We start from the raw sequence: 21,493 nt of genomic DNA on the forward strand, positions 1-21,493 counted from the left end.
CAATAGATTTGGAGTTTTTCAAATGAAAAATTAATAGGCTTTAGTCTTATTTCTTGTTTTATTTTTTTAAGTGTACACATTTTATATTAAAGAAACTTTAAAGAATATAATTTTTTTATGTATTCTTTTGTGTTATAATTTAATCATTTTTTTTTCTTTTTTTGTTTTTCCTTTAATTATTAAATAATGTAATATATTTTCAAATTTTTAAATTCTCATTTATATTTTTAAATAATCTAATACATAATTTCGAAAGAGACTTTGTATGTAAGTACATATATATGTACATATCTTTGGTTGCGAATTTCGTAAACAAGTCAAAACTGCTATGACGACGAGTCGATTTTATTTTTCGATTCAAATAAATTTAATAAAAAAACAAATTAATGTTTACGCTGTTTATATTAGAAACACTGAGCGAAGCCGGGTAAAACAACTAGTATTTTATATTTTTAAATTCACACATATTTTATGAAATGCTTACGATAAATGCGGATTTGTTTTATTAAATGCGCATTCAAATTGCCCCCTTATGCATATGTACATAATTGTTTTTTTTTTTATAAAAATATGAAATACCTGGTAGATCTACATATGCACATAGGTAGATCGGAATCCACTGACTTACTCAAGTATTAAGTTGGTTCCATATCAAAAATTCATCCCACCTACCTAATTATTATCCCTTTCAGTAGACTAAGCACACCCACTTGATTTGTTGAGATGGTTCTCGACAAAAAAAATCTTCACCATAAAAGAGACCAACCGTCTATTTTTTAACGTATGCATTCCGTACAGTAGTCAATGTACATATGTATAACCGCTATATACGTTCCTTCTGATGATGCAGATGTTTATGTAAATATTTCACTTGTACATACAATGTTAAGGTCGGCAAGCGATGAAAGTCTTCTCTACGAATCGACCATTGAATGGGTCAGTTTTCTCAAAACCCACGTTATATTTATTCGAAGTAGTTAGAAAAAACACACATATTTATATTGGTTATAATCGATTGTACAAATATGGAGTGTAATAGCGTTGAAGAAGCGTTCCAGCGAAAGTGTTGAACGGTTTCGTCGTCGTTGACGAATGCGTGGTCGATAATGGCCATCGTCAGCTCGCAGCCATTCCTCGACATCCACCGGCGAGTACCGCTAGCCGAAATCAAGTCGACCAAGATTGCCCGAGGCTGTCGTCGCCACCTTTTACCGTTACGGATTGTTGTTTGCGAAATTCAGCGGTTACCAAAAGCGACTTTCGAACCGAAAATAGAAAAATAAAACAACAAATTATCAATCTATTATAAAAATAAACAAACCAAATCTATTATATTATATACATACATATGTATGTATATAGCATATTATACTCACATAAGGTATTGCGTTACCATAGCCATAACAAAACAGGTGTCGTGTAATCAAGCTTCATAATAATAATAATACAATAACATTACGCAATTTACAGTGGTCAAATTATAATCTCGCTGTAGTTTAACATCTCAATCTACATTAGCAATTAGCACTTGCCGCACTGTGATAGATAGTGAGTGACCAGGACTTATATTATTTTTCTCTAAATACATATACTGAATTCAGTATCTTCATATGTTATGTATTCCTCATCAAAACCTCTATGATTCGAATTATGCCATAAATAAATAAAAAAATTGCTCAATATCAACAGAAATAATTATTTTTGCGTGAACCCCTTGTATACGTGCCGCACAAATGAGAAAGAGAGGGCGAATTCAGTACGCGCCGCGCTTAGTGGTCAATATAAGAATGATATCTGCCTTAGAATGACGTCTCTGCTTCAACCGTCATTTTTTTGCTCTTATTTTATATTATTCGACCGTCATTTAATCACGGAAAATGATTTTTATAGCCAACTGCAACAACTAACCTCGCAAATTTAGCATTATTTTAACTTAAAACACACATTTTTAACTGGACGTTTGGAGTCCAGCACAGTGGCACAGATATTCGCAAATGAAGTTTAATCTAATGTAAAGGTATTCAATCATATAGAGATTTATTGGCAGACGTATCAGAAATTTGTCATAGCAAGATTTGTTACGACAGGCAAAGACAGTAACGACGAGTAACAAATATCTCATCTTCCTTTCTGAGCATCTTTCATAAGACAAAAAAATATTTTGCCACGTGTGATTTTGACAGCATATAGACAGAACACTATTCGTCTGCTACATCGTTTAAAATAATTGTAGATATTATTTTGAGTCCTTGAATGATAACAATAAATACGACCGGGATCGCCTTACAAATTGTGTTACGAATAAGTATTCGATTATTTATTGATTTTTCTTTAAATCTTTACTTGATTAGTCACCTTAAAGACGGTACGCAATCTATACAATTATGCAGGTTCATGAATTTACATAAAATCCAGCCCTAGGTTTGTCGAATGATGAACTAGAGTAGTAAATCTTATGGCGATATACATACATACTTTTCCTTTATTATATAGTTTGTTTCGAATGAACGAGCCTGCCGTTTAAATGTGAAAAAGGAGACCACATATGAATGGTTACTATAATTACTATTCAAATGTAATGATAAAAAGATATACGCCTTGAACTTTCTTCAAGCATTTTCATGAACTCTCCGACTGTTGCCAAATTTTGCTACGCATTCTCCACTTATTGAATAAGCTCTGCGCCAAGTTAAGCTGCCATTTGTTCGGCTATCTATTAATAACATCAAAATGTTGACAATCGCTGATTCGCATATTAAGCATGCGAATTTTCCTAAAAAAATACATGACGACGCCGTATAGACCGGATGCGACGAGCATCGTCTGCTTTTACGGAGCATTGCACTACCGATTGAGCTACTCTTCCATAATTGACAGAAAGATTATTAAGCGAATACTCAAATGCATAATGATGAATTAACAATAACGAAATTTTAACGGGATAACGGCCAAGCATCGCACAACGTTATTACACCAACCATTTTAATACACATCTTCACTTGTTGTGAACTTTTGAAACCGTACAAAATTTTCTCATAGGTTTTGTCGATTGTTCGACCGGGTCGAATATTAAAAATAAACGCACTAAACAGTGTATAATTAATATAAGGCACACAAGACAACCGTTGTTCAAAAATGAGGTATCGTCGTTAGCATTGTCGGTTTACGAGCATTCTGATGAGATTCCAAATTGAATTCTCCACTGGTGAAAATCTGATGTATCATTCTCCGATTGGTTTTGATTTGCAGGTAGCGACCCAATCCCAGCACGGGATCGGATTAGGAATAAAACGAGAAGTATTCTTTCTAAATTTAGAAGACGGATATTTTGGATGCCAAGTTAACGACTCGACAGAAGTTCTACAACTGTACGAGCTGTCAAAACTGTGCGACGGCGTCCAAGACTGCTTCAAGGGCTCCGATGAACTGAGAAAAGAGCTCAAATGCACAGGTAAGCCCTTATTCAATCATACCATACATAAAATAGATCAATGGTCAGCATGTAATGCTTTCAATTATGTGGTCTATCCCATATGCTGCTGGCCAGACTTTGGATACGTGACTTCAAGATCGATCTTTTCCTATAAAAGTTTTTAACTTCAGCTGATTTAAACAAATTGGCAACCCTGTCCCATCCCTTTCAAAAAAAAAAATCGGGCTATTCAGCATCTTGATTTTCGCTGATTAAAAAAATACTGCAAAAATTTGTTCATAGTCTCTGTGGCTGTTTATTTGTTTGACCATAGATGTCGTGTTTAATAAATAGGATTACACCTATTAAAATACTTAATAAATAATTATTTATCTGTATTGCACACTCGTCGCGTTGGAGCAATATGTTATGCATAATTGATAATAAATAAATAAAATAAAATAAAAACACACCTTGAACTATCCATATTTGAAACTACTCACTTCAAACGTAGAATTGCCTTTCAGCAGTGTTCGCTTTACAAATATTAAATTATAATTTATTTTACCATCATTTTCGCTAATATATGCATTTACCTTGTAAAATCATCAGCATATAAGGCTTTAGAGTGGTCACGGGTTCGAGGCCCACTGGTTACTGCTGGCCAGACCTTGGTTTGTAGTTCCAGGTCGATCGTTTCCTATCAGAGTTGGCCAATTTCTCTGATTTTCATTGAAACGGTTCCTGCAAAATTTCCATCCCCTTTCCTATCTCTCTCGCAAATCTGGAGTTGTTCAGCGTCTCTGAGACTCGCCAGTTTGTATAAGAATGCTGCAAAAGTAACTCCATAGATGTATCTGCGAATGATGATCATATACATTCGTATTGTGCTTGTATTGATCGTATTGTGCTTGTATTGATCGTATTGTATAAACTGCTTGTATTGATCGTATTGCATAAAATGTCGTGTATAATGTAAAAATATATAATAATTATGTATTTATATATGTATAATTTGTTGTTTCTTGATTTATATAGTACACTTGTCGCATTAGAGCGATCTATAGGACGAGTGTACACGATTGATTGAATAAATAAAATAAAATATCAAATTTAACGATGATTAAATTACAGATGACTGTACGAAGGAAGATGGCACTGAATGCACGAACGGTGTGTGTCTGAACGGAGTTTGTCACTGCAACGACGGCTTCGGAGGATGCAACTGTCAAGAGCACGGTTCGTTTCCCACCATTTTTATTATCATTATATGTTAGTGTTAAATCCCATCCGTCGTTCGTTTGTGATAAGTTGATTTTCGATTCGCAGATACTAACGAGTGCAAGTCACGTCCGTGCGATGTATTCGCGCACTGCACGAACACAGTCGGCAGCTTTCAGTGCACGTGTTTTCCTGGATACGTCGGAAACGGATATAAGTGCGAAGGTAAGCTGGCTAATGATGATGATTCATATTGTGGTGATGAATTGTGTATATTCGTATTTAAAAAAAAATTGTCGTTCTTAGATATAAATGAGTGCGAAGATCCGACGATAAAGTCTAGGTGCGTGAGGAACGCCGAGTGCTGTAATCTACCGGCTCACTTTATATGTAAATGTAATCATGGATTTGAAGGCGACGGTGAAGTGGAATGTAGAGGTAATGTATTACTATAATTTTAGATCTCGGAAAATGTGATGTTAGAAGTTAGCTATATTGCTTTGATTATATACACGCTGATAAAACTGTACAAGTGAAATCAACTGTAATGAAATATGCTATGTACATACAATGCTTCCAAATATCAGTGCGGCGAATTGAATGAAAAGTTTCATCCAAAAACGAATCAGTTTCATGAAGTGAATACTATATTCAATTAATGATACTAAAATTGACGGAGTAGCAAACTCAAAGTTTGATACCCTTTCTTATAATCTTTAAAATTCGGATCAAAAGACTTATTATTCTTAAACTTTTATTTAATGAATTGAAAAAAATACGAGTAACTGCGATGTCAACTCGTGTACATACATATATTGCAATATTTATTGCAAAATATTGGATAAAAATGGAAAATTTCTTACTTTTCCTCAAAAACAAAGGAATAGATTTTCTGATAAATTTGAAGCTCAGATTATTTGAAGTCTTACCTTCAGTGAAGTCACTATTTTTATCTTCTTGAGATTTTTTTCCCAACACAGAGTTTATCTGTAATGTGTATAACAAACATTCTACTTATTGGCATAATTTAATATAAAAATTTGAGTGAAAAAAGTAACTTTTACGGTAGAAAAGCCGCGTTTGGATAGCTAGCTCTCATCACTTCGATCTGACACAAGATTCTGGTGAATTTTTTAATGATTTAGTTGACGATTAAGCTTTTCTTGTTTAATGTCGGGGACATTATGTAGCATCAATGTTAGCTAACCCCCGTATTTCGGTAAAATATCAAAGCGATCTAAATAGTGGAAGTAGTTCAAAATCAGATCACAAATTTTTGACGGGCAGAAATGTCACTCAACTAACAGAGTGAAGCTAATCAAAAGCTTGTAATAAATAAATAATCAGTCAAATAAAGTAAAAAACATTGACACAAAAAACATAAGATTTTGTAACTTTGTATTCCTATAATTCAAAAATTGATTTCATTAAATTAACATTATTTTTCCATGATTGTAGACATTAACGAATGTCTTCATCCGGACGCTTGCGGTCAAAACGCAATATGCACCAACTTTCCCGGCAATTACACATGCAGTTGCGGGGAAGGCTTCACCGGAAATCCATACGATGCCGTAAGTGCATTTCCATCATTGAATTCCAACATTTTGATATTATTAATCTAACAATTTCATACGGATAGTGCGTGGATGTGAACGAGTGTGAAGCTGGAGCCGGATGCGGTCCAGGAGCCATCTGCAGCAACGAGATCGGAGGCAGACGATGCGAATGTCCACCAGGTTTTGCTGGAGAGCCATACACCACTGGCTGTGTCGACGTGAATGAGTGTACCCAGAGGAACTCCTGCGGCAGGGATGCCCTCTGTACCAACATGCCCGGCACATACAGATGCGAATGTCCTCCAGGATTCCGCGGAGACCCAAATGTCGGCTGCTCAGGTATAGTCTTAGAGAGAGTAGGTTAGGCAAAAGTTATAAAAACAAAATGGCGGTAAGATATGCGTAAATGTCGAGTTTGATTTGATTTGAGTTTTGGAGATCCAGATTAATCATCCATAATACGTTCCGTATTAACCCTTTAACCACTCCTCTCCATCGATTTAACACGTTTTAATTGAAATTTTTGCACCCGCTTGTTTTGTGTTGTTGGTCCGCTTTCCATTTTAATACATAATCCAGTAATAATTTGCTAGATATTAACGAATGCGAGTCGAGTCCGTGTAGCGGTGTGGCGCAATGCCGCAACAACAACGGCAGCTACTCCTGTGAATGTCCTGAGGGTTACTCCGACTCCAGCAGCGACGATCACAACCTAGAATGCGTCGACGTGAACGAATGTGGACGATCAGACTCCTGCGGACAGAATGCCAAATGCATCAACGTTCCCGGCTCTTTCAAGTGCATTTGCCCGCAAGGATTCACTGGACAAGGACATCAACTCTGCGAAAGTGTGTCTCTTCATATATTATCCCTATACTATTTTTTTTTTCAAAATTTAAATTTTTGTACATATTTTTGTTTTCTTAATCGCAGTAGTACAGTAGTATGTTCTTTAACTCCGAAATTATCGTTCTTAGAGAGGTGCGTGGCGATTCTCATTCGTGCAATTGCGATCAATTGCACGCTGGCCTTGAACTAGGTCAAGGTCGTATTTTACACGCGATCATTTACAAACTTGAAGGAAATCTTTTAATCATCTTCTGGAGGATTAGTTCCAAGGTCAACGAACCTTAAAACTTGCACGCTCAAAATTTTTATGATTTTATTGAAGCCAGCTATTAGTTTTCGGCACTGTGACAGTAGCCCAGTTTTCTTAACGATTCACCTTTAATTATTTAATGGAAAGTTATAAGTAGATGAAAAAAAGTTACCTCAATCACGCGACACGAGAATCACCAACGCCAAAGTAGTACAGTTAACCGTGTGATTTAAAAACAAAACAAAAACGAACGCACTCATTCTCAAGTCACTAACAGTAATAGTAACAAAGGAAGCGATCGCCAAAAGTGCATTATCTGGTGCACGTCAACCACAACAAAATGCGTTGCTTATCTCGTTGCAGATGTAAACGAATGCGCAGACAATCCTTGTGGACCAAACGCCGTGTGCGTTGACACACCCGGAAGTTTTACATGCACTTGCAAAGAAGAATACACGGGAGATCCGTTCAGAGGATGCGTGGACGTGAACGAATGCGACGTCTTAGAAAAACCTTGTGGCACCCATGCAATTTGCGAAAATGCAGCGCCAGGATACAATTGCATATGTCCGCAGGGATACTCAGCTAAACCAGATGCCCAAGTTGCTTGCGAACAGGTAAAATTTTGCCTTTAAGGCACTTTATCAGCTATTTTCTTTTTGATTAGATTTTCATGAAAATTGGATTAACATTTAGGTCGATGTCAATATTTTGTGCAAATCCAACTTCGACTGTACCAACAATGCTGAATGTATAGAGAATCAATGCTTTTGCAAAGACGGATTCGTGCCTAAGGGCTCGATCTGTGTGGACGTGGATGAATGTGGTGACAAGCCCCTGTTGTGTGGTGAGAATTCTGTATGCACTAACACCCCTGGTGGCTTCCGATGCGACTGTGTCTCCGGCTACGTGGGTGCACCACCCAGAATCGGTTGCAAGGCCCCTTGTGATGATGTAAAATGCGGCCAACATGCATTCTGCAAACCCGACGGACAAGAAGCCTACTGCATCTGCGAGGAAGGTTGGACTTTCAACCCTAGTGACATCGCTGCTGGGTGCATCGACGTCAACGAATGCGACAAAGTTAACGGTCCATCTGGAAGATGCGGTCTGAACGCTCTCTGCACTAACGTGCCTGGAAATTTTTTATGCCAATGTCCAGCCGGTTACTCTGGCGACCCATTCAAAGGATGCGCCGACGTCAACGAGTGCTCCAAATCTAACGCTTGTGGTGTCGGTGCTGAATGTATCAACACTCCAGGATCTTACACCTGCCAGTGTCCTGAAGGATCTTTACCCGATCCAGATCCAACTGTAAAATGTGTTGGAATCGTCACATGCAAAGCCAACACCGATTGTCCTGGAAATGCCGTATGCGATCAATACAAGAGATGCTTATGTCCTGAGCCCAACATTGGAAACGATTGTAGACGTAAGCATTTTTCTTGTCAAGTCAATTTTTTTTACTAACGAACTACAGATTTTTAATTTAAAATTATTTTTGCAGATCCTTGTGAAAACGTCCATTGTGGTCCCAACTCCCACTGTATGCTCATCAACAACATTGCTCAATGCTTCTGTAGTAATGGTTATACTGGAAGCACTAGTGTAACAGCTGGTTGTACAGATATAAACGAATGTGCAGCTAATCCTTGTCCACCTGGAGCTATCTGCAACAATATACCTGGAAGCTATTCCTGTGAGTGTCCCGGAGGAATCAAAGGAGATCCCTATAGAGAAGGCTGTCCCAAATCTGATATACAAACTCAATGCGGTGTCGAGTCTCCATGTCCTGCAGGAGAGCAATGCGTCAACGACAATGGAAATAATGTGTGCATTTGCCTTCAAGGATATATAAGAAATCAAGATACTGGAAAGTGTAGGGACGTCAACGAATGTATAGAATCGAGAGATAAAACGGTATGTGGAGTGAACTCCTTGTGTAAAAATTTACCAGGAAGTTACGAATGCAAGTGTCCGCCTGGATTTAGTGGAAATCCTTATTCGATATGCGAAGAATGCAACAGTACCGAGTGTAACTGCCAACTCCCTTACAAAATCGTCAATGGAAATTGCGTATTATCCGGATGTTCCAATGGTGAGAAATGTCCCAATGGTGCTGAATGCATCCAAATATCCACAGGTGTCAACTATTGCGCTTGTCCCAAAGGTTATCACACTCTCGAAGACAGCTCTTGTCAAGGTGCTTATTTGAATCGTTGAATATTTTCGACCAAACTGTTTACCAGAAACAAATGATAAATTTATTTATTTTCAGATGTCAACGAATGCACTCTGGGTCAGCAAGTCTGCGGCTATGGAGCTGAGTGCATCAATAAATTGGGCACGTACGAGTGCATATGCCCGACCGGTTACAGTGGAGATCCGTACAATGGACTTTGCGCACCAGCCCAAAAGAAATGCGTACACGACGGCGACTGCACCTCAAACGAAAAATGCGTACAACCAGGCGAATGCGTCTGTCCACCACCTTTCTTTTTGGACATATCTGATGGACAACGGTGCAAAAGTCCATGCGAAAGATTCCCATGCGGTATCAATGCAAAATGCACACCTAGCGATCCACCAAAGTGCATGTGTGCCGCGGGCTACGAAGGAGATCCACTCCTGGGATGCATGGATAAGGACGAATGTGCAGACGCTCCATGTGCTTATGGAGCTCATTGCATCAACGTCAGAGGAGGATACGAATGTGTTTGTCCTAAAGGAATGAGTGGAGATCCTTATAAAACAGAATGTAAGTTCAAAACAATAAAACGTCTTCTTAAGCAACTACATACATATGTATGTACTACATATACTAATTTTGTTTTACTCTTCATTTACAGGTATTATATCAACTGCTACATCCAAAAGAGAATGCCTTTCGAATCAAGATTGCTCAGATGCGCTAACATGCGTTGAAGGTGCTTGTATAAGTCCTTGCGGTAGTTTATCTTGTGGAGCCAACGCCTATTGCGAACCCTCCAAGCATGCAGCTTGGTGTCGCTGTACAGTAGGATTCACAGAATCGCCAAGCGGTGAATGCTTGTCATGTAAGTATTAAATCATTAATAGAAAAATGTGGGACGTTGTATGAAATCTAACCAAATATTAATAGATTAACTGATATATGTAGAGGAACGAATAAAAATAATGAAATAGTTTGTGACTTTAATGTAGATGAATGTTACTCAGATAAAAATTATATCTAGCATATGATCTAAATATAATATAGAGGTTTTCATTAATGTTTAATGTATATTTCTAGTGTGCGATACTTTCATGTGCGCAGAAGACGCTAAGTGCATTGTCACCAATGAAGGGCCCACATGTAAATGCCTCAACGGATTCTCTGGAAATCCATTCCCAGGTGGATCTTGTGAACCAGACGTGTGCTCGATTGCCGTGACTTGCAAATCCCCCAAAGTTTGCATTGGAGGAAGGTGTAAAGAGCGTTGTGAAGGTGTCATATGTGGCATCGGTGCAACGTGCGACATGAACACAAACAAATGTGTTTGCGATTTCTCATTTGTGGGAAATCCCGATTTATTATGCATGCCTCGTAAGTGTATACAATACCATTTTGCTATGGGCTATAAATTTTTAAATATAATTTTAACATAAAATTTATTTTTTAGCATTTACACGACCGGAATGTTCGCCTAACTGTGGCGAGAATGCACATTGCGAATACAATAAAATCAACCAGTGTATTTGCAATGAAGGCACAATCGGAAATCCATATGATGGTTGCGTCAGGAAGGAATTGATTAAATGTACTCCGACTTCTTGTGGTCGAGGAGCACTGTGTCAGAACGGGCCCAAAAATATCGAATGCTCTTGTCCTCCAGGCTATTTAGGCAATCCTTACGTCCATTGTCAAGACATAAATGAATGCAACGAAAATGCTTGTGGAGAAAACGCAGCTTGCATCAATACCCTTGGAAGCTACGATTGTCAATGTAAGAGCGGCTTCGCTGGAAACCCCTTCATCATATGTTTACCACTCCAAAAAGCACAATGTGAAGATCCTCAAACTTGCAAATGTAGTAGAGACGTTCCATGTCCGTCTGGATTCTCGTGTAAAAATGGAAAATGTAAAAACACGTGCGAAAATGTACGATGCGGACCAAGGGCCACGTGCGAAAATGGAAAGTGCGTGTGTCCAACAGGATTCGTAGGAAATCCTTCTGATCTGATAAAAGGCTGCACCCTTAAAGAGAAGTGTTATTACGATGGTGATTGTAACGATGGCGAAATATGCTTCCAAATAGCTAAAGGATTCCGCAAATGCGTAGACGCTTGCAGTAAGATTCAATGCGGACCCAATGCACTATGCGTAGGACATAATCATAGATCCCTGTGTATATGCGCTGATGGATACAAAGGAAATCCAAGCGATTTATCCATCGGATGCCAACCCGAACAAAAAGTGATCAATCCACCGCCAGGTTCGTGTGGCACCGATAAAGATTGCGATAAAGGAGATGCTTGTGTACTCTTAGAAGATGGTTCAAAGTCTTGTCTTAGTGCGTGCCAAAAAGTTGTTTGTAGCCAAAATGAATTGTGCCGTGTAGACCTGAATGGATATCCTGTATGTAGCTGCAAGGATGGGTATGTCTGGAATCCGGTGACATCAATATGCGATCAACCATCAACCCCAGATTGCTCCAGTGATAATGACTGCTCCCAATCAGCAGCTTGCAGACCTGATCCATTGAACGTACTCAAGTGTACTCAAGTCTGCTCCGAATTCACATGTCCAGAAAATTCAGAATGCGTAACAGCAAATCATATAGGAAAATGTCAATGCTTGTCCGGCTTCACGGGTAACCCTGAAGATAGAAATGGTTGCGTCCAAATATCCAAAAATCAATGCTCGACTGATTCCCAGTGCTCAGAATCTGATATTTGTCGAAGTGATCAAGATACACTCAAGTGTCAACCAGCTTGCAAGTTCATCACTTGCGGCCCTCAGGCAATCTGCGTGACGAACAACCACGCAGCAAGATGTCAATGCCCTCCTGGTTCTTACGCTGGAGATCCTAATGATTTGAAAGATGGATGCAAACTAGTTCCTTGCGTATATAACATCGATTGTCCACCTAGTCAACTGTGCAACCGCTTAACTCACACATGCTATAACGTATGTGATGAAGATGCCTGCGGTGAAAATGCCGTTTGCATAGCGGAAAATCAAAAATCAACATGCCAATGTCCACCTGGATACAGACCCAACCCTATTCCAGATGTAGAATGCGTCGCAACAGAAGTGTGCAATCCTAGTCCATGTCATCCATCTGCAGTATGCGAATCAGCATCTACCGGTTTCATTTGCAAATGTCCAGCCGGTCAAATTGGAGATCCTGTTACAGACGGATGCAGACCGGAAGGTAACTGTCCCAATGGAGACCGTGACTGTCCATCTCAATCGATATGCCAATTTGGAAAATGTATAAATCCTTGCGTGGGCGCCTGCAACGGCAACGCAATTTGCACAGTGCAAAATAGAAAACCAGTATGCGCTTGTCCATTGAAATTCCAATTGGATCTCGACAAGAAAGGTTGCGTGAGAACTATATCATCATGCAAAAATGATTTGGAATGCGCTGGAAGTGCTTGCATCAACGGTCAATGCCAATCAGTCTGCAGAAGCAATAGCGATTGTTCTCCAGCTGAAAAATGTATCCAAAGTGTGTGCACAATATCTTGCATCAGCAACTCTCAATGTTTGGACAAACAAGCCTGCGTTAACGGAATATGTCTAATCGGATGCAGAAGCAACAAAAACTGCAATTCTAATGAGGCATGCATTGGCAACAAGTGCCAAAATCCCTGCGATAACGAAGCAGTGTGTGGACCTAACGCCATGTGCGATTGTGTCGATCATTCTACCATCTGCAAATGTCCTAGCGGCTTCGAAGGCAATCCCATACCAGAACAAGGATGCATCAGGGTTCCAGCAGGATGCTTGACCACGGCTCAGTGTCCTTCTGGTCACATGTGCATTGCCAATAAATGCAATGTTCCATGCACTGAAATCACCTCTTGTGCTATTGGCGAAAGATGCGCCAACAATATGTGCGCCAAAGTTTGCTATGGAAACAACAATTGTCTACCAGGAGAGATCTGCTTGGAAGGAATATGCATATCCGGTTGTAACACAGACTTGGATTGTCAAACTAACCAAGTATGTCTCAATGCCCAGTGCAAATGCTCAAACGGTTTCGTCGATGACTTTAATACTTGCACTGACAGAGATGAATGCAAAGATAATCCATGCCACCCAAGCGCTAAATGCCAAAATGTACCTGGTTCATACCATTGTATCTGTCCCGAAGGTACAGTAGGAGATCCCTTCCTTCAAGGATGTCTATCACCTGGACACTGTAAGATCAGTGCAGACTGTGCTGAAAATCTATCTTGCATCAATCAAAAGTGCAGCGATCCATGCGCTACCCTACAATGTGCCAAAAATGGCGTATGCAGTGTAAACAATCATGTGGAAGCGTGCTCTTGCATCCCAGGACATTTGGGTGATCCTTACGATACAACATTGGGTTGCTTCAAAGTTGAATGTGTCAACGATGACGAGTGCCCACCGACTAAATATTGCAATGGTCAAACTAACAGATGTTCAGGTACGTTAACTATTACTTTAAGTGTTACTAAGTAACAAAAAAGAGCTATTTACTAACTGCTTATTTCTTACAGAACCTTGCGAGAGGATGGCTTGTGGAAAAGGCTCCTGCCTAGTAGAACAACACAGAGCAACCTGCATTTGCGATCAAGGATTCGTTTTAATCAAAAACAAATGTGTAGATATCGACGAATGCTCTTCCAGTCCTTGTCATGCTTCAGCTGTATGTAAAAATACGGTAGGAAGCTATTCGTGCGAGTGTGCACAAGGTACAATCAGCGATCCTAAAACTGGAGGATGCAAAAAACCAGGAGATTGTTTCATCGATTCAGACTGCCCTGATTCTGCCGTTTGCGAAAATAGCAGATGTAAAAATCCATGTGAATTGAGCAAAGCCTGCGGAAAAAATGCTAAATGCGAAGCGGAAGGACATAGAGCCAACTGCCATTGTCCAACCCTTACCACAGGCGATCCAAAAACCGATTGTGTTCGCATAGAGTGCTTAGTAAATACAGATTGTCCATCCAAAAAAGCTTGCATAAACACACAATGTAAAGACCCATGCTCTATCGATCACTATTGTGGAGAACGTGCGGATTGTTTCACGGAAAATCATATTGCCGTATGCTCATGTCAACCCGGTTCTACTGGTGATCCACTATTAGGGTGTGTATCACTTCAGTATTGTTCCAGCAACTCTCAATGTCCTTCCGGTACTGCCTGCTCCAATGGACTTTGCACTTGTAAGTTTTAAATCTGAAATCCGCTAAATACAAAATAATAATTATATTCGAAATGATTAATCATTCTATTTTCATTTTAGCACTATGTACGAATACAAGAGAATGTATTGGCGATCAATTGTGTATACAAGAACTGTGCCAACCTACTTGCCATACAAATTCCAGCTGTCCAGATTTCCAATTCTGCCTGAATAGTATTTGCACCCGAGAAGCCCAATGCAGAACTGATGAAGATTGCCTCAGCACACAAAAATGTGTTGTAAACAACATTGGACAAGCAGAGTGTCTGGGTGTCTGCAGCATTTCGTCATCTTGCGGACGCAACGCAGAATGTAGTGAAATCGACCATCAAGCAGTTTGCTCTTGTAAAATTGGATTCTTTGGTGATCCTTTAGCCGGTTGTCAAAAAGTAGAATGTTCATCAGACAACGAGTGCTCCAAAGATAAGTTCTGCCACGAAAATATGTGCAAAATAGCATGCCTATTCAAAAACACTTGTGGATCTAACTCTTTGTGCTCGACTGAAAATCATAAAGCCGTATGTCACTGTCAACCTGGATATACAGGAGATGGCCAAAAAGGCTGCAAAGTCATTGATTACTGTGCTGAAAATCCATGCAGACCTGGAGCTCTCTGTCAAAATTCCCGGGGTTCCTACAAATGCACATGTCCTAAAAATACAATAGGTGATCCGTATAAAGATGGATGCAAAGCCCCAGTTGAATGCCAAAAGAGTAATGACTGTCCCAATGCTGCTGAATGTATTCTCAGTAATGGAATACCTAAATGCAGAGGTATTGTATTATTTTTCTACTGAAGCATAATATATTATATTTAGGTATAATTACAATCAAAAATAATAATAACATTGTACATTTACAGATGTTTGCGAAAGTATAATATGTGGACGCAACTCTGATTGTTTGAGCTTTAACCATACTGGTAAATGTGTATGCCGTAATGGCTACGAAGGCGATGCCAATGATATAAATCAAGGTTGTAATCCAAAACCTACTCCATGTCAAGCATCATCTGATTGTAAAGACAACACATACTGCTATGAAAATATCTGCAGACGTGAGTATTTGAATATATATATATATTTTTTAGTTTTATTTTAAATATTTCATATCAAGTTAAAAAACTAATTTACCTTTGCAATTTATAGCATTCTGTTTGATGGATGAAGAGTGCAATTTGTCAGAAAAATGTATCCAAGGTCGATGCTTCAATCCATGCGATGAAAATTCACCGTGTGGGCTAAATGCTGATTGCTCTTCCTTTAATCACATAGTACATTGCGGTTGTCCTCCAGGTTTTACAGGAAATCCCGAAGTTGAATGTGTAAGAAGTGAGTATCTTCCATTTTGAAATTCATCAAATAATTTAACTAAAATCGAATTCATTAATGATTTTCATTTTCCTGTTTTAGTACCCGTATCTTGTGAACGCAGCTCAGAATGTTCCGAAGGAAACTCATGTCGAAACAGCATGTGCTTACCCACTTGCCAAAACGACAATGAATGTGCTCTCAATGAAAAATGCTTGAGAGGAAATTGCATATGTAAGTCTTCAATTTATAATGTAATAAATAAAAATATAAAAGGAAATTTAATAATGTTTTTATTTTTTATTTTTAGTAACGTGCCGAGTTGATAACGATTGTTTCCTAGGACATATTTGCCTTCAAAGTGCTTGTCAATTTGGCTGCCACTCAGACGATGATTGTAGTGCTAGCGAATCGTGCAGAAACAACAAATGTGTAAATCCTTGTGAAAATACACCATGCGGTCCAAACGCACTGTGCTCGGTATCCAACCAACGCTCAACTTGCTCGTGTCCTGATGGTATGGTACCAAACCCAACTGCAAATATCGGATGCAACAGAGCACCAGCTCTATCATGCCATGAGAACAGAGGTTGTGACAATGGTTGGAGTTGCATTGAAGGACAGTGTCGACCGATTTGCTCATCGGACGTCAACTGCCTTGTGAATGAACGTTGCGATAAGATATCAGGCACTTGTAAGCCAATTTGCAGGAAGAATAGTGATTGTGCTTTGGAAGAAGTGTGTCAAGACTTGGTCTGTCGAGTTGGTTGCCAATCTAATAGTGGTTGTCTAAGTAATAAAATGTGTATCAACAGTCAATGTACTGATATTTGCTCGACACCAACTGCTTGCGGAACAAATTCGCTGTGCTCTGTTGAAAATCATGTTAAGACCTGTTCATGTCCACCTAAACTAGTCGGCGACCCATCTGTAGCATGCAGACAGGAATCTGTTTCATGTAACAACAACAGAGATTGTCCGAAAGGATTAACTTGCTATGGAGCAAAATGTCAAACTTCTTGTAGAAGGTAAGCTTTTATTGTTTAATAATAAAAAATATCTTTTTAATTAAGTATTATATTTGAAATTAATGATATATCTATTATTGTAGTGATCAAAATTGCCTTTCTGATGAAAAATGTGTACGTGGAATATGCCGAGGAGTGTGCAATAGTGATACATCATGCTCAGCTGGTCAGATATGCGAGAATAGAATATGCAAAATTGGTTGCCGAAGTGATACCTCATGTGAATCTTTCGAAGCCTGCATTGACGGTAGATGCAAAGGTTAGTTACATAACATTAATGTAAAAAAAATGTTACAACTTTTTTTGATTGATTTATAATAATCGTTTCACTCAAATTACAGATCCATGTGCGCTTGACAATCAATGTGGTAAATGTTCTCAATGCACTGTAATTGATCATGGAATACAATGCAGTTGTCCACCTCTGTTCCTTGGAAACCCACTGGTTGAATGCAACATGCCACCAACGCCATGCAACAATAACTGCCAATGCGATGACTCCGGCTATTGCATCAAAACATGTAGAAGTGATGTTCAATGCTCGTGCGGAGAGAAGTGCAGCAGTGGCAAATGTAAAACTCAGTGCACATCCAACAGCAAATGCCCAGAAGGTCATATCTGCATGAGAGGATTCTGCACAGCCGGTTGCGTCTCAGACAACGACTGCTCAAATGAAAAAACCTGTTCAAACTCCAAATGTAAAAATCCATGCGAGACGAATCTGTCACAGTGTGGAAAGAACGCAATCTGCCGCGTTTCCCAGCATCAAGCTGTCTGTTTGTGTCCGGATGGATACAGCGGAGAGCCTTCTAAAGGTTGCAATCCATATGAGTGTGATTCTGATGTCGATTGCAGTCCAGACAAACGCTGTAGTGAAGCCAAAACATGTAAAAATCCATGCTTGGAACCGGGAGCCTGCGGTACCAACGCTCAATGCAAAATCGTCAATCGACAAGCTCAATGCTTGTGCGTGCCAGGATACTTTGGAAACCCTCTGATTGAATGCAAACAAGGTGGAGGTGCTGCCTGCTTGAAGAATCCTTGTGGTGAAAATGCTCGATGCCGAGATTTCGCCGAAGGTGGATTTGAATGTAGCTGTCCTCCTAATTGCATTGGCGATCCTACGAAGAAGTGCATATGTGAAACTAAACTCGTCAATCTTTGCAAAGAAAAGCATTGCGGAATAAATGCAGCTTGCCGTATTTTAAACCAGAAGGCTGAGTGCTATTGCCCTGATAACTTCGCATCTGGAGATCCATTCATAGAATGTAAGTGTATTTTTTTATTACACATAACATACATATACATATATAGTGCTGTGCCCGTTTTCATGGATGGATGGATGTATGTGTGTACGCTTCCGTCCAGCGCATCTGACACTGACGTCACCCATTCCAAGTCAGGTGCTCAATATCAAGAGCACATGTCATAACGTATATTCCCGATATATTAGAATTTTTTTGTTTTTTTAAATCTCTATAATTTTCGATGCACCGCACATATATACATCGCGTCCGTTTTTATATATATACATATATTATTTCTACATTTCATAAATCATCTACTGTATTAATAAGAACGTTTGTTTTGTAAGTTTATTCTTTATGCAAGTTTATAATTTTCACTGTAGGACTATCAAATTTCATACCCAAACTAAAGATTTTTCATTTTTCAATTTTCACTAGCCAGAACAACTTTCGACAATTAGTATCTCATAAAATATGTATATATTACTTCATTAACACTTAAAAATATTTATAGAGCAATTGTAATAATTTGAGTTGCTATTAAGAGGGCTGTACACCCGAAACCTTAATTTTGTTGCCGTTCCTTTCTTCGATATATATGTATATATTGAGTAAATGTATATATTGAGTGAATGCGACAATATATATCAATATATATAATGAGTGAATGCGATTTGCGCTTCGACCAGATAATACGTACATATGTATTTTAAATCGAAAAAATCGAGGTTTCGTATTCTCCTATTTTCTCCTCCAAAACTGGACCAATTTTTAAAAAAATTTCATTATCGGTATGAGAAAGATATTTTCTGTGCAACTATGCGCGTATTTTTTTAAATCGACCGTTAAATCAGCACGCTGGACTATTTTCGTGGGTGTGAGAAAGAGGCGATTTTATATATGTTTGGCGGCTCCTAGCTCCTATAAAAAATAACTAATCAAAAAAATAGAGCGATAGATGCATCCCAATGGTGGATATCCATAGCATATTAAAAAATAATTTCTCTAGTGCCATAATTGAGGAAGGGAGAAGTGTAATACGTTTGTATGGACAAGGCGCTGGTGTCCAGCCCTCAATCAGTTATAGCTGAGATTTCCTTGTACATATTTAAATGTGGCCTAACTCGACGTTTCCTATTTACAGGTTCAATCGACCGAACTCCTGTCGATTGCCGCACCACCGGTTGTGGAAAGAATGGAGAGTGCTTGAGGGAAGGTGCTCAATTCGTTTGTCGTTGTCCGCCAGGAACGAAGGGACGGCCTGATATTGAATGCTACTCGCGTAAGTTTTGTACAAAATTAATTCAAAATCATCTCGACACGTGTAAATTGTGCACGACTGAAAATTTTTATTCTGTTATATACTTTTTATATATATATATTTATATATAATGTAAAATATTTACTTTATTTACTGTGAAAAAATAACACCGATCGATAGAATAACAATTGTATAGTGGTGCATTTATTTAGTTTAATGTGATTGTACAAGTTTTCAGAAATTCATGTATTGGATAAGGTCATAGAAAATTCTTTCCTTTGCTGAGATATTTTATACATATCTATTTATATATATTTAATTCTCTATACATTTTAACTCATTTGATAAATTTATAATATAAAAAGTCTAATCTGTCTTATCAAACTTTTGCAAAAACATTTCATTGATGAATTCATTCAATCGTAATACATTTTCACACACTTGCTGTCAAATTTAAATTTAAATACATTCACAAAATAAAAGCAATAATGAACATCTTTATATACATTAATTAAACTCATGCTTACATAAAAAACTAAAACAAATGGAAAACATAAATATCTATAAAAACATGTATATATTTCATATGATATTTTATGTTTTTCATCTTCATACAAAATATTGATCATCCACTTATGAAAATTTGTTCATTCAAAATAAATGCATATTTTTTTGATTTTCCTGTTTAAGATTTATTATAATCTTTAAAAGCAGGATTTTATATGGATCGAAGTCCGCCGACTTTGGTTTGCGATGCTGTTTATTATTGCTTGATTGTGATTTTGTAAATTGATCTTTTTTATTTATTACTCCTGTTTAAAATCAATGATAAGTCAGGTTGGGACTGTGCAGGAAGCATTCTCACCTGTTCATGCTTTAAATATGTAAGACAGTACCTCTGTAAACTTATGGATGGTAAAACAGGCTTCTTGTAAATATCTATGCTTGTACATTATTTGCGAGTGCCTTCATTTCCTAGCAAGCTATGGTCAGGCTATCGACAAACGCGAAAAGCATGCAATGTTTCGTGAGAAAGTTTCCTTTTCACAGTTCTTAAGTATGCTTTTTTCTTTTTTCCTGTCCTTCCCTCGCTCCTTGATCGCCGACGATAGATATCGAATGCACTGGCGACTTTGACTGCCCTCGTGAGAAAGCTTGCATTAATTTGGAATGCGTCGACCCTTGCAAACTTCGCGGTGCCTGCGGAGACGGTGCTATATGCCGAGCAGCTCTTCATCGTGCAAGATGCTCCTGTCCCCAATGTTATATAGGCTCGCCAAAAACAGCTTGCGTTCCAGATCCTCAATGTGTAGCGACCCAACCTAGACCAAGTAGCTCGACCCTCACTTGTCGCAGCCACAATCAATGCCCTTCACAGCTAGAATGCGACATACCCAGTGGCGAATGTCGCGACCCTTGTAGAAAACTTACGGCAACGTGCCGAGGGAACAAAAAATGCGTTGTGCGACAACACAAACCAGTATGCGTCTGTAAATCAGGCTTCGTCTTGAATGAATTCGGTGAACTGACATGCGCTCCGATCAATGTCGAGTGCATAAGGAATGATCAATGCGCCACAAACATGGCTTGCATCAGAAACGAATGCCGGAACCCATGCACGGAAGCCGACATAGCGCCGTGTCCAGAGGGGAAGAGCTGCGAAGTGTTGGACCACAAACGCATCTGCATATGTGTCGAGGATTGTTATCCCTCTGTGTCGATATGTTTAAGAGACAGTGGATGCCCAGCGAATCTCGCCTGCCGTAACTTCAAATGCATTGACCCGTGCGTCAATGCCAGCTGTACCACGGACGCCCCGTGCTACGTGGAAGAACATAAACCTATCTGCAAATTCTGTCCCACCGGGTTTATGCCTGATGCGAAATATGGATGTCTCAAAGGTAAAATTGCTACATGGATATCCGTATATGGTGGCTTGTGCGATAATTG

General features: G+C 38.8%; 1 protein-coding gene across 1 annotated transcript in view; it reads left to right on the plus strand.

The window, feature by feature from the left end:
• dpy (fibrillin-like protein dumpy) overlaps positions 1 to 21,493 on the plus strand; it is a 220,073-nt gene that overhangs the window by 100,919 nt on the left and 97,661 nt on the right. The window contains 16 exon segments of the mRNA XM_077443110.1: positions 3,250 to 3,451; positions 4,547 to 4,651; positions 4,742 to 4,858; positions 4,940 to 5,071; positions 6,092 to 6,211; positions 6,385 to 6,531; positions 7,655 to 7,770; positions 8,309 to 8,312; positions 15,846 to 16,028; positions 16,110 to 16,241; positions 16,318 to 17,035; positions 17,119 to 17,294; positions 17,377 to 18,303; positions 19,427 to 19,516; positions 20,381 to 20,389; positions 20,656 to 21,444. Coding sequence (XP_077299236.1) covers positions 3,250 to 3,451; positions 4,547 to 4,651; positions 4,742 to 4,858; positions 4,940 to 5,071; positions 6,092 to 6,211; positions 6,385 to 6,531; positions 7,655 to 7,770; positions 8,309 to 8,312; positions 15,846 to 16,028; positions 16,110 to 16,241; positions 16,318 to 17,035; positions 17,119 to 17,294; positions 17,377 to 18,303; positions 19,427 to 19,516; positions 20,381 to 20,389; positions 20,656 to 21,444 — 3,967 coding nt within the window.

This window comes from Arctopsyche grandis, chromosome 12 (genome assembly GCF_051622035.1).
Source record: "Arctopsyche grandis isolate Sample6627 chromosome 12, ASM5162203v2, whole genome shotgun sequence".
NCBI lineage: Eukaryota > Metazoa > Arthropoda > Insecta > Trichoptera > Hydropsychidae > Arctopsyche > Arctopsyche grandis.